The 13,051-nt window shown below is 39.8% G+C and overlaps 1 protein-coding gene across 6 annotated transcripts in view; it reads left to right on the top strand.

The window, feature by feature from the left end:
• TTLL6 (tubulin tyrosine ligase like 6) overlaps nt 1-6,622 on the top strand; it is a 36,464-nt gene extending 29,842 nt beyond the window's left edge. For 5 of the 6 annotated variants that reach the window (XM_020809854.3, XM_020809852.3, XM_073004354.2 and 2 more), the window contains exons 17-18: nt 5,210-5,422; nt 6,496-6,622. In XM_020809854.3, the coding sequence (XP_020665513.3) occupies nt 5,210-5,415 (206 nt within the window). In that variant the 3' untranslated portion in view covers nt 5,416-5,422; nt 6,496-6,622. Of the gene's footprint in view, nt 1-5,209; nt 6,346-6,495 lie in introns of those variants that run through there. The other variant, XM_078377954.1, reaches the window with a different exon arrangement.
• The last annotated feature ends 6,429 nt before the right edge of the window (nt 6,623-13,051 follow it).

The following is a 13,051-nucleotide window of genomic DNA, read 5'->3' as shown; positions in this document are numbered from 1 at the left end:
CCCAGACACACGAGATGCTCCAGCAGTGTAATCGTCATTCCTAATATGGGCTGTGCGTTTTGGATGCAAAGGTCCTAAGGGAAAGAGCTCCTGCCTTTCTGTGTACTGCCAGTGGCAGCTGGTGTCCAGATGCAGGGTGGAAGGTACAGCAGCCGATGACAGGCACAGATGGGACAAAACTGCGTATTCATTCATAAACACACACACAAGCAAGAAGGCAGGCATTTAATAATAGGATGAACCTTAGAACTGCAGATCTGTAAGGACCCAGTGGTTTATCAAGTCTAGCCCCTGCCAAGGAAGCACAGTGGGGAATTGAACTCCTAACCTCTGGCTCCGCAGCCAGATACCTAAATCACTATAGAGGTGGTTGCACATATCCAGAAGCAGGCAACTGCACATCTTCAGTAACAGGCATTGAGTCATTGCCTGACCTCAGTCCCATTTATGCACTCACAACTCAGCCAAAAAAAGTAGAAAAATATAGCATACTGCCAAATTAAAAATATTCCTAGCTGCAGCTGTTTTTCTCTGCCTGTCTGAAAGTTGGCAATTGACTTATCCACTTACAGTTGTCCTCTCACTTCTGGTTCCCCGCCACCCTTTTGCCCCACACACTTACACAGTGTGTGAGACTGAGAAATAAGCAGGAGGGGAACACAGGTGGGATCTTGGTCACAGAGGTGAGCCACGGATTGAATAGGGGAGTCCAGTTTGGGGAGATCTTCCCCACTCATGAAGACCTCTGCCTTATCTATTACCTCTGATAAAGAGATAAGCAGGAGTGAACTGGTTGGGGGGGGGATAGCCTGAAACTGAGGGGAAGTGTCCAGTTTGCCCTAATAGACCAACCTCCAGTGTTAGGGACGTAGGAATTGTGGTTGGGTGATCAGCCAATTTTTGGATACTGACTGGATTGGACAAGTGGTCATTTAATCTTGGATTGACATTTGCATTTATGAAACAGGACAGCCTTTAGCCTTGTATATTCCCTGTTCTGTTTTATTACAGCTCTGGGAAGGTGGTCAGAATTTTTTTCTTCTTCTTTTCAATCAAAATTGTCTGTTACGTTAAAATTCAGGAAACTCTAGTTTATTTGAAAATGAAAGTGGGTTTTTTTGATCTCCATTCATTATGCCAGAGGTTGCGAGGGGAAGAGTGTATGTCCTAAATGTTGTAATCACAAAAGTAAACTGTAGTAGAGAGCTGTATTTGATCTGCCCTTTGACTCATCTGGCTTTTAATTAAGTATTTAAACAGGCATATTTCATTGCATATACATATTGAATTCATATGCAAATCTTAGTTTAATGTTTTGAGGATTTCAAATTACTGGCTGAAAAACAGGTGTGATAAAACATGTACTTTAACAATTAAAAGCCACCACATTTATTATTTATTTATTTAAAATATTTTTATCCCACCTTTCTCCTTAAAAAGAATACAAGGTAGCTTACATCAATAAAAGGACAACATGTAGAAGCTAAAAACAGTAGGTATGCAAATATTAAAAAAGAAATAATCAAATGTTACATTACAAATAGTAATAAAATCAATACTAAAACAAATTTAAAACAACGGAGCATATTATTAGAAAGAAAGCTCATTGTTATATTAGCACAATGCATGAGACTATGGGATAAACAGTAATAGACCAGAATTAAAATGTACTTCAAAAACCTAAACAAATTCAAGGTCCTAGTCCTTGACAAATTAGATTTAAAAATGTTATTGATACTGATTTTAGCTATGTACTAATATCTTTGATTGCTTGTGGTCATTGTCATTAGATAATGATATGATTGGAAGAAAGGCATACAGGCCCACTTTTTGACTTCATTGTGAATTGCTTACTTGGGAAGTAAACTGAACTTAAATACAAGTAAACAAATGTAACTTTTTTGACCCATCTTTGTGTGTGAAAGAAAGAAGGATGTAGATTAGCATGGTCTGTAGCATGAGATTTCTTTTAAGGATTTTCTGTATTTGATCTTGGTCCCACCATTTAATCAGAGAGGAACATTAATCTGTTCCTAAATTTTTAATTTATGTATCTACTAATGAATTAAGTCTTAAAGATGTAACTATGACTCATATTGCTGCTCCAATACGATATGATGGATGGCTCAATATATCCCAAGAAGCTTTAAGGCAGGGGGAGGGGGGAGTACCTGAAAAGCTTATTCCTCAGCCATCCCCTAGACCTGGAATTTCCACTTAGACACCTTTATGTGTTGATGATGGCAGTAGGTACGTATATACCCCACCAGACATATCACATTGTCATGATGATAGCTTTTCTTGCCTGGATTCAACTAGCTCTTACAGGACATTCCTTCTCTTTAGTGGGTTTTACACTGGTTGATAAAGCCCCAGAACAGGCACTGATGCCAACTAAGAGTAAGGAAAGAAGGAGGTAACTGACACTAAGATAGAGCACCACCACCCCACAAGGAAGGGAAGAGGACACAGAAATCACTGGCTTGAGACAGATAGAATGTATTGACTGTGCTTGGTGGAAGGCAAGGAAGAAAGGAGAGCAGATAAGCAAGTTAGAGATAGAAGGTAGGAAAGAAGATGAGAAGAAGGAACAAGGGAGTGGGGGACAGTACCTTAAGTGCACCAGTTTGGGGATCTGATTATGGACATGTTAGAGGTAATGCTGGTGGTATCAGCAGCAGCTGCAGCTGTGAGGCTTCCACCAGCAAAGCATGAATCACTTCTGCAGCTTGGGTTGGCGGATACTTTGCACTTTGTGGTGGCTGCTCTCCTCTCCCTCTCCTCCTCCTCACATGGCCAAAAGCAGATCTGCTCCCATGATGAGCTTTCACTCCTTCCCTGTGCCTTCAGCTATATGGCCACAGTCCAGGAGACTTCTGCATAGACCAACAGCAGCCACCTTTCTGTTAAGCAGGACTCTACATGGTGGGCTTGTGGGGGCAATTGTATCTCGTCTGTAGATAGCAGAGTTATATGGGGGTGGAATGGCATAGTGTGTTAGAAGGGAGCAATTCAGTAAGGAAGTCTTTATACCTTCACTGAATGTTGTTATAATTGGTCAGTCTGCAATATTTGTGTGCCTCCTTCACTATCTGCAGAAGATTTTATATGATTGATCTTGACCGTGAATCTTTACTTTCATAGTTTGGGCTATCAAGAGAAGGAGGGCTACACAGATGTTGCAGATTAGAAATTTATGTTGCATTAACATGCTATTTGCAGCAGCATGTAGTCTTCCTTTTTTCTTTGATAATTACATTGTGCAGACATGCTCCTCTTACCAGAAGATCACAAAAACAGGAGTCAACACTGATTCCGCAGGTAAAAAGGGATGAGATTGGCTGAAAATAGGGGGATTTGCCAGAGAATGTGATGAGGAATCAATCAGGAATAGGGTCCTCACATTCTTCACAATGGTTTTATAGTAGAATCCCATTTCTCACCATTCATTCATTTAGAGGCTGGCTGCATAGGTGATTAGCTCACTGTTTAGTCCACTGCAGGGACCTGCTGATTTGCTCTTAAAGACAGTGATCGGATGACATGTTTGCTGGAGTGAACCAGCCCACCTGCATGTTATTGGCCCCTGTCAGGGGCGTCTGCTTTTTTGGTACCAATAGGATTGCTCTTTTGGTCTGTTTCCAGCATGATTGTTGGAAATGAACCACAGTGAGATGACTCCTGTTATTGCCAGTATTGTGAAGAGATCCATTTTGTTATATTGGCAAATTAAACACTTGCTTAGCTCTGTGGAGGGGCTGAGGAAGTGAAAACAGTTTTAGGGATGTATTAGAGCAGCAAATATGTGCTGCATCACTTTAAAAGCAGTATTAGGTATGTGCATTATCAATTAGCTACAGGTGTTATGTATACCTAATACACATACGTAGGCATCCTTCAGTCTCCAGAGACTATGGTATCGTGCTCTGTATGGAGGTCTTGGAACAGTGTCTTGTGTGGCTGAGAAGGCCAATTCGAGAGTGACAATCCCGTCCACACTGAAGACAAATCCAATCTGTCCCCTGTCCAGCTCCCTGGTTTTGCTTGTTTCGGAACTGCCTCTTTGCCTCGGTCTGCTGTACAAGTGTCTCTTTAAATTGGGAGAGGCCATGATGTACCACCTGCCTCCAGGCTGAATGCTCAGACGTCAAGGTTTCCCATCTGTTGAGGTCCATTCCTAAGGCCTTCAGATCACGCTTGCAGATATCCTTGTATCACTGCTGTGGTCCCCCTCTGGGGCAATTTCCCTGCACTAATTCTCCATACAGGAGATCTTTTGGAATCCGACCATCAGCCATTCTCACGACGTGCCCAAGCCAACGTAGACGGCGCTGTTTCAATATTGTATACATGCTGAAAATTCCAGCTCATTCTAGGACTACTCTATTTGGAACTTTGTCCTGCCAGGTGATACCAAAAATGTGTCGGAGACAACACATATGGAAGGTGTTCAGCTTCCTCTCCTGCCGTGCACAAAGGGTCCAGGACTCGCTGCAGTACAGGAGTGTGCTCAGGACACAGGCTCTATAGACCTGGATTTTGGTGTATGCCGTCAACTTCTTATTAAGCCATACTCTCTTTTTGAGTCTAGAGAACATGGTAGCTGCGTTGCCAATGCGTTTAACCAGCTTGACATCTAGGGAGAGAGTGTCAGAGATTGTTGAGCCAAGGTACACAAATTCATGAACAACCTCCAGTTCTTGCATGGAGATAGTAATAGAGGGAGGTGAGTCCACGCCCTAATACACATAACTAACTTGTAAATACACATACTTAATACTGTTTTTAAAGTGCTGCAGCGTATATTCTAATACACACTTTAAATGTGTTTTTTTACTACCTTGGCCTCTCCATGGAGCCAAAGAAATGTTTAATTTGCCAAAGTAGGCTTTCTGTTTAAGCCAGTTCATGATATTGGCAAATTGACAACAGGCTGCTGTGGACCAAGTAGGGTTGGTTGAGGTTTGTGAGGATTGCATTAAATGACATCCAAATGATTTGGATGTGAGGATTGCATTAAATGACATACCAGACCTTCTAATGACCCTCTTTGGCCTGCTCCAGCTCAGCTGCATAAACAGGCTCACTTTTTGACTTAAGAAAAGGGAATTAGTGTATTGCTGCTAGGAGTGTTAAAGTACAGCATGTAAATGGTGGGTTTTTTTGTTTTGTTTTGCTTTTGTTGTTGTTGTTTTTTGCTGTTATGCAGAAAGTGCTTCCCTTCCAAGAGAAATTCTGGGCAGCAGGAGTGCTTCATGCCACAGGCCAAGAAAATACTACAATGCTCACCTGGCTGCACAAAGGCCAGTGGTTACGCAACACTGCTTGCAAGACCTGCTGGTGATCTCACGGATGAACAACCAGCCAAGAAGAACCAATGATCTGACATTTGGAGAGAGTCCTGTGAACAAGTAACAGGCAGGTGTGGCTTTCATGTATTTTGCAGGGAGACAATAGTGTGAAAAGAACAAATGTGACTTTTGATAATATAGAATTAGTGCTATATTAAACATTCTGTGCAGCTCCTGTTTTAATTTTACTTCCAGTTTGAAGTAGGGAAACTGTGCTTTACCAGCACTTAGGGTCCTAGTGTGGAAGAAACCAGTATGTGGAAATGTTTTATTACAGTCATACCATTCTATAGGAAATATCAGTTAAACTGAGATTTTGAGTCACTGTTTATATACAGTAGTGACTAAGCACTGTTGTGATCATTGGAACTCACTAATCAATTATGGTTGCAGATAAACCTAAAACAGGAAAGGATGGTACAGGGAATAGGGATATTAGTTGCCCCATGAAATCATGAAATTACTGATCCCAGATACCAGTTTAATAGTTTCTACTGCCTCACCTAAATAAGCTGGAAAAGATAAATATGTTTCAGTTGAGTGTCACTTCACTCTAAGTCCCAGAATGACCTCACTCAGCAGCTGTGACTATTAAAAAAATAGAACAGATAATGTGGTCCAGGATGGAATTCTACAGGAACTTATAGTGTAAGAGCAGCAGATGCCCAGCGCTGCCTTCTAGAATAAGTTCTCCATATTTCAATGGAATCATTCCCACAGTTGAAAACTGTTCCCCTAATCCTTAGTTGAGAGGATAGAGAGGTTCAGCTGAACTTGCTCACTCTTGATATTCTTCTCCCAGCCATAATCATCTTTTGAAGTGACAAAGACAATTCTGTGCCACAACCAGGTCTAAAATCAGATTGAAATACACACTCAAGGGTGCCTGGAATCAAGCAGCTTGTCCAAGAGGATGAGTCATGCAAAGGTTTGATATTGTTATAATTGTCAGGACCCGTGAGGTTTCTTTGCTGCTGTTTTTAATTAGCTACTATGTAAAATAGCCATGTCAACAGGCAGGGCTAAAAAAAAGAGGAAATAGTCTTTTGGTGATGTTTGGACAAAATGTTTGGGACCATAACCTTTATCATTGGTGATTCCTGATTCATGTTTGGTTATTATATCATTTTCTTCTTTCTTCCAGGATCTGGTCAAATGTTTTCCAAACACAGGTTGCTGGAGCCTCCCAAGCAGTCCTTGGGAGAGGCATATTGAAATTATATGAACTGTTCAACTATGTCCAATCTATTGTACAGTTCAGTATAATCCCATGTAAAGGAGCTTCTGTGCAGCCAACAAACTGTTGATTATAAAGATAGTGAGTCATTTTACAGTAAGTGCATCTTCAGGTACTGAAAGCTCCCAGTTTTAAACTCTCTGCAAAAATATGTGGCTTATTCTTTGCAAATGGAAACATTCTTTTCCTGAAATTCCTAAGATGTATGCCGCATACAGTGACTTTCTGATACTACAGAGTTAAGTCTCCCGTACCACTTTTTAGGTCTGCAGAAGAGTATGAAGTTCTACATGGTTTTGCAGACTGAATTGTAAAGACCAAACCTGAAGTGACTCAAGTCACATCATCTTCCTTGTCTCTTTCCTCCAATGACTTTACATGGAAAACGTCCTCAAAGGCTGCAGTAGGAAGCAAAAGGGTGAGAGGAGAGAGGCTGCTTAACCCTTCCTCCTCCAGCTATCATGCTAGGCAAAATCTTCTGCTTTCTGGTATGGAGGGAAAGGTACCTAGTCCCTATTGTATTCTCCATGGTGAAAAAAGCAGTTTGAGAGGGTCAGTTCTGAGTAGATAGACATCTGGAATTAATGCAGTCCTCTTCCCCAACATTTTGTTCTCCCATTGCAGTTTCCAAGGCAACTTCCCACTTTAAAAAAAATCAAGAGAAAGAGGAATGTGACTGACAGCATATCATGTCTAGTTTGGCTCTAAATTCTTGATATTTTCAAAGCCGTTTGTTTCAGTAACCTAGAGAGAATTTATAAGGAAAGGCAATTCACAAGTCGCAATAAAGGACCACAGATGGCAAAGATGGGAACACAGAGGCAATTTGCTTCCCCCACTGGAATAAAACTGAATCTTGTACATCTTTTGAGTATATGTGTGGTGTTTCTGATTGTAACATAGCTGCTCTGAATCCCTGGGATTTTGCCATATCTGTCACAATAGTCCTGTATATTTATCTACTAATTATATTTACCCTCTTCCCTCCATCCCTGGTTTCCATTCTCACAGTGCTGTTTGGCCGGAAAGTGGGGCAGAGTGGGCTTACTGTCCATGGGATCCCAATGGTTTTAAAGCCTCTAATGGCCTGCTATATTCTTGGCATGAACAATGGGCTGGTCGGGACAGTGTGATTTCTATGTAGGGTAGACTTCAGTATTTGAAGCAAAGTCTCTGCAATTGCATGTTTATCTTACTTCAAATGAACATTTATAGTCATGATTACTAGGAGCCAAGGGACTGGGGCTTCCTGGCAGGCTTCAGATTTCCTGGCAGTGCAGAAGTGTGATTGAGGCTGTTATATTCAGTCCAAAAGAAAGCATGGCAACAATAAACACAAACTTTTCCTTATAATCTACCTCTTTCTCTTGCAGGTGCTATGCCCAACATAGTAAAGTAAATGTGACAGTTTCAATGTGTGCGTAAAAACACAATATACAGTAGCAATTATCTAGTCAGAAACACATTACAAATGTGCAAAACATTCTGTATACCTTATTTCAGTTATCCTTACAACAGTAATGTAGGCCAGGTATCATCTTTCTCTGCATAAAGGTAGTACAGGTGTACTTTCAAGAGACAGTTCCATATAGGTTTTTTTCATCATACTACCCTGAGCACACCAATTGCTTCTGAGTTCAGAAGCTAAGGAAGATTGTTGGGTCGAATTAGTACTTGTATAGAGCATAAGAGAACATCAGGGAACTCTGTGTAACATTGGGAAAGAATCCTGCCTGAAATCCTGGAGAGTTGCTGCCGGTCAGAATTGACAAAACTAGGCTAGATGAACCAATAGTATGTTTCTTTAGGCAATACAGTACTAGATTCTATAGGGAGCTCTTTGGAAGAAGAGAAAATTCCCTACACTCTAGAAATTGCCTATCTTCTACACTGCTCTCTATAGCAGTTTGTTTGGAGTCTCTCCATCATTCCGATTAACTTATTTGAGGAGGAGGGCTTAACAATTCCTTAGGTGTTAAAAGCCATTTGATGCAACCCTTTGAATTTTTCTGATCACCTATAGCTCCTAAATTAGTTTCTTTTATTTGATTATTGGTCATCTGGAGTTAAACACTGGCTTAGGTTGTGGTTTGATTTCTGAGACATATTGCTGTGAGAAGATTGTTTGACTAAGTATTTTATTCCTTTGATAGTATCTGATTTTATCCTATGCAGTTTTCTTTATAGAGTGTGTTAGAGTTCTAAACTCCATCCAGTTCCATCGGAGGCTGTTTGCCATATTCTGTATTCCATTGCTTGCTTGCTTTCCACTGGACTAGCAAGTTAAAACATGAATCATGTGCAAGAATAGGAATTCAAAAAATATATAGCTTTCATTTGATCAGCACAGTTTATTCTGCTTGCAGAACTGGGACTTTTCAGATGTCAGAGTTGGTTTTCTCTCCACAGAAATCTAAACCTTTGTGGTTGCTACTTTGTTATTTGCTTTGGAGGGTATGGTAACTCCCCCACACCCAAGTCTTACTCGGCTGCCTGATTGTGACCTGGATGTGACACCAATTTTCACTCTTTCTTCTGCTGAATCTAATCCAGATATTCATATATCTTATATCTGCATATAAATTGAATAGATAAGGAGATGGCTTATACTCTTGTCTGATCCCTGCAAAGCGGAGATCCTTTTATTTCTTTATATTCTGTCTTATCAGTAGGTAGCTTCTTCTCCAGAGTATAGGTTACACATTAGGAAAATGAAATGTAGCACACCCATTTCTTTTAGAACAATTCATAGCTTTTCATGACCTGCATAATCAAAACTTTACTGGCAGAATCCTGCTGATGTTTGTGTATGGGTGATGTTACTTGCCACTGCTAGCTGCAAGTGATTGTAAGGGCACACTTTGGTTCAGCATTTGGGTGCTTGAGCAGGCATGTGACCAAGACATACCCTGGCACTTCATCAGTTAGCTGCAATTAGTTGCAGCAAGTTATGCAAACTTTATACAAACATCAGTAGGATTCTGGCTCCTGTAATTTATAAAGCACAGATTGATTTATTTCTGAAATTCTTTGGTATGCTCGCATAGCCAATGTACATTTGCAATAGGATTTCTAGTGCTTTTTCTGAATCCATCTTGAATGTCTGGTATTTATTTCTCCATAAAAATAATTCTGATAAAATCACTTTTCTTGCCAGGGAAATTAATACAATGGTACTAAAATTACTACAGCCTTTGTTGTCTTGTGTCTAGAATGTTTTTTTAAACATTTTTAATCTATTAGCTGTTGTTTTGCCTTCCATACTTTTTGGCATATTCATTTCAGACTTTTGATAAAGTCTCTGTAACTTGAAATTGTTGAATAGACTGAAATTCTTTTGGTACCCTATACTTTCCTAGTGATTTATTTCTTCCAAGTCATTTCAGAGCAGCTTTCACTTTACTTCCTCAAATTGCAGGTTCTTCATCAAAGGATATATTGTATCTTCAATGGAATCTGTCATGCTTATCTTTGTATAGTAAGTTGCAGTTAGAGTAAGCCCATTTGAATCAGTGGAATTTCTGTTGATTTAATGGCTGTTCTCTAGTGCAGTTTAGTATTCTGAGCAAGAGGATTTGGCCATTGTCTTTATGTGCAAGTGGCTGAAATATATTTCTATCACCTTTTGCTTTTGTTTCTCATCTGTTATCAACATGTTTAAGAGCTTCATCAGTCCATCATCATTTTTCTTTCCCATTGACTACAGGAATAGTTTTGCATTCTTCACTGCAAATCTCTGTAGTTTCAATCCACAGTTCTTTTGGTTCACATTCAGTTGAGAGTAGTAATGTAATTCTACTCTTTATATGTTCTTCACATTCTTGAGGAATGCTGTTTAAATTATATTTGGCCGTTTTTAGTATTTTTCTTCAACTTTACTCTTATTTTTTTATTTGAACAATTCATGCTCCCTACCACAGTCCAATTGCAAAGATAGCATATCATCTCCAAGTTACATAATATTTTTTATTTCTATATTTACCAGCAAGTAATGTCCATGTGTACAATTGTCTGTTCAGTTTTCTGAAGGATGTATTTGCAATAAACAAATTGTTGGCTTCACATAATTTTTGAGTCAATCTCTTGCTTCATTTCTGACTCCTGTGCCAAATTCTCCAATTATGTTTGGTTCTGCTTTATTTTCTGCATTTACATTTCAGTCACCACATTCTGTTTCCAGGCACATTTTCTTCTGGGTACCTACATGAAAGCTTTATTTAGCATCTGTAGTTGATGCATAGACTTATATGATAGTTATGTCAATAGGTTTTCCATGATGTTTGTTTGATATTTTTTGGTCAGACTTTGCATTATATCCCCAATGCTTTTGCTACCTCTCATCTCACTATGATATGATGCTGTTTCTTCTACAGTCATGGCCAAAACATTGGCACTCTTGCAATTCTGTCAGAAAATGCAACCTTTCTCTCAGAAAATTGTTGTAATTGGATGCGTTTTGGTACTCATATGTTAATTTCTTTGGTTTGCATTTGAACAACACACACACACACACACACACACACACACACACACACACACACACACAAAACAGAGAAGAAAAGTCAAATCTGATACAATCCCATACAGAAACCCAAAAATGCACTGGCTAAAATTATTGGCACCCTGTCTAAATTGTAATAATTGCTTTTCAAGCATGTGATGTTCCTTTAATTTGTATTTAGATATGCCTGTCACAAGTAATAGGTGTGGGCAATAGAGTAATCACACATGCAACAAGTTAAGATGGAGAAAAGTTGACTCAACCTTTGTGTTGTGTGTGACATTGAGCATGGAGAAAAGAATTAAGTGTAAAGAGTTGTCTGTGGATTTGAGAGAAAAATTGTGGAAAAATATTGACAACCTCAGTACTACAAGTCCATCTCCAGAGATCTTAATGTTCCTGTGTCCACTGTGCACAATATCATCAAGAGGTTTACAGCCCACGGCACACGGAAGAGATAAATTACTGAAAAATTACAACAAATGGTGGATACAGAACCCAGATTAACTTCCCAACAAATTCAAGCTGATCTGCAGACACAGGGTACAAGAGTGTCCGCTCGCGCTATCCGTCACCATCTGAATGAAAAGGGACGCTGTGGTAGGAGACCCAGGAGGACCCCACTGCTGACACAAAGGCATAAAAAAGCAAGACTGGAGTATGCCAAAACCTATGTGACAAAACCACAATCCTTCTGGGAGAACGTACTGTGGACAGATGAGACAAAAGTAGAGCTTTTTGGTAAAGGACACCATGGCACTGTTTACAGAAAAAGAAATGAGGCATTCAAAGAAAAGAACACAGCCCCTACAGTCAAACATGGTGGAGATTCAAAGAAAGCTCCATCTCCACCAGAGGTCATGGGTCTTCCAGCAGGACAATGACCCAAAACACACTTCAAAAAGCATTCAGAAATAGTTACAAACAAAGCGCTGGAGAGTTCTGAAATGGCCAGCAATGAGTCCAGATCTGAATCCCATAGAAGACCTGTGGAGAGATCTCAAAACAGCAGTTGGGAGAAGGCATCCTTCAAATCTGAAGGCCCTGGAGTAGTGGTCCAAAATTCCAGTAGCGAGGTGTAAGAAACTCATTCATTTATAGGAAGTGACTGATTTCAGTTATTTTTTTCCAAAGGGGGTGCTATCAAAAGTTAAGAGTGCCAATAATTTTGGCCAGTTGAACTTTTGGGTTTCTGTGTTGGGATTGCATCAAACTTGACTTTTCTTCTCTGTTTTTTGTGTTGTTCCAATGCAAACCAAAGGAATGAACATGTGAGTAGCAAAACATTAGCAACTGTAACAATTTTCTGAGAGAAGGGTTGCATTTTCTGACAGAATTGCAAGGGTGCCAATATTTTTGGCCATGACTGTATGTTTGTTATTTCCTGAGCAAAATATTTTGTAATTATCTGATTGCATCCTATTCCAGTCACAGTTTGTTTACACCAAACATTACACTATTTAAAAATTCAATTTCTAGTTTCCTCATTTTGAGCCTACTTTGAATCATTCTTCTTGCTTTTTGTATTCCAATTAAATGTGTTGTGCATCACTGGACATTTCTTTTGCTTCTGTGTATATCATCAATTTAATGTTCTTGTGCCTTTAATCCAGCTGCTTCTTTAGTGACAATGGAATTCATATCCTTTAGACTTCTTGAGTAGCTGACAGAGGCCGAGAATAATTTTCCTGCCTTAGATTGGTCTAGATCATGCTAAACTGGTTTGCTTTGCAGTGCAGTGTGTCATTTGTGAGTAAATCTTTGCATCCACATGCAAGGATTGACTGCACCACACCTCAAGTGTGGCTGTCCAGATATTGTTGAACTATGACTCCTATAAGCCTTAGCCAGCAGAGTTATTCTTGAGGGAGCATCCATTAGCATCCCACACATTCTCCATCTCTTTCATAGATAATACAGGACGTGGTGGCGCTGTAGGTTAAACCGCAGAAGCCTCTGTGC

Source organism: Pogona vitticeps, chromosome 6 (genome assembly GCF_051106095.1).
Source record: "Pogona vitticeps strain Pit_001003342236 chromosome 6, PviZW2.1, whole genome shotgun sequence".
Taxonomy (NCBI): Eukaryota; Metazoa; Chordata; class Lepidosauria; order Squamata; family Agamidae; genus Pogona; species Pogona vitticeps.
Note: the sequence above shows the minus strand (reverse complement) of the source record. Positions and strands in the feature narration are given on the sequence as shown.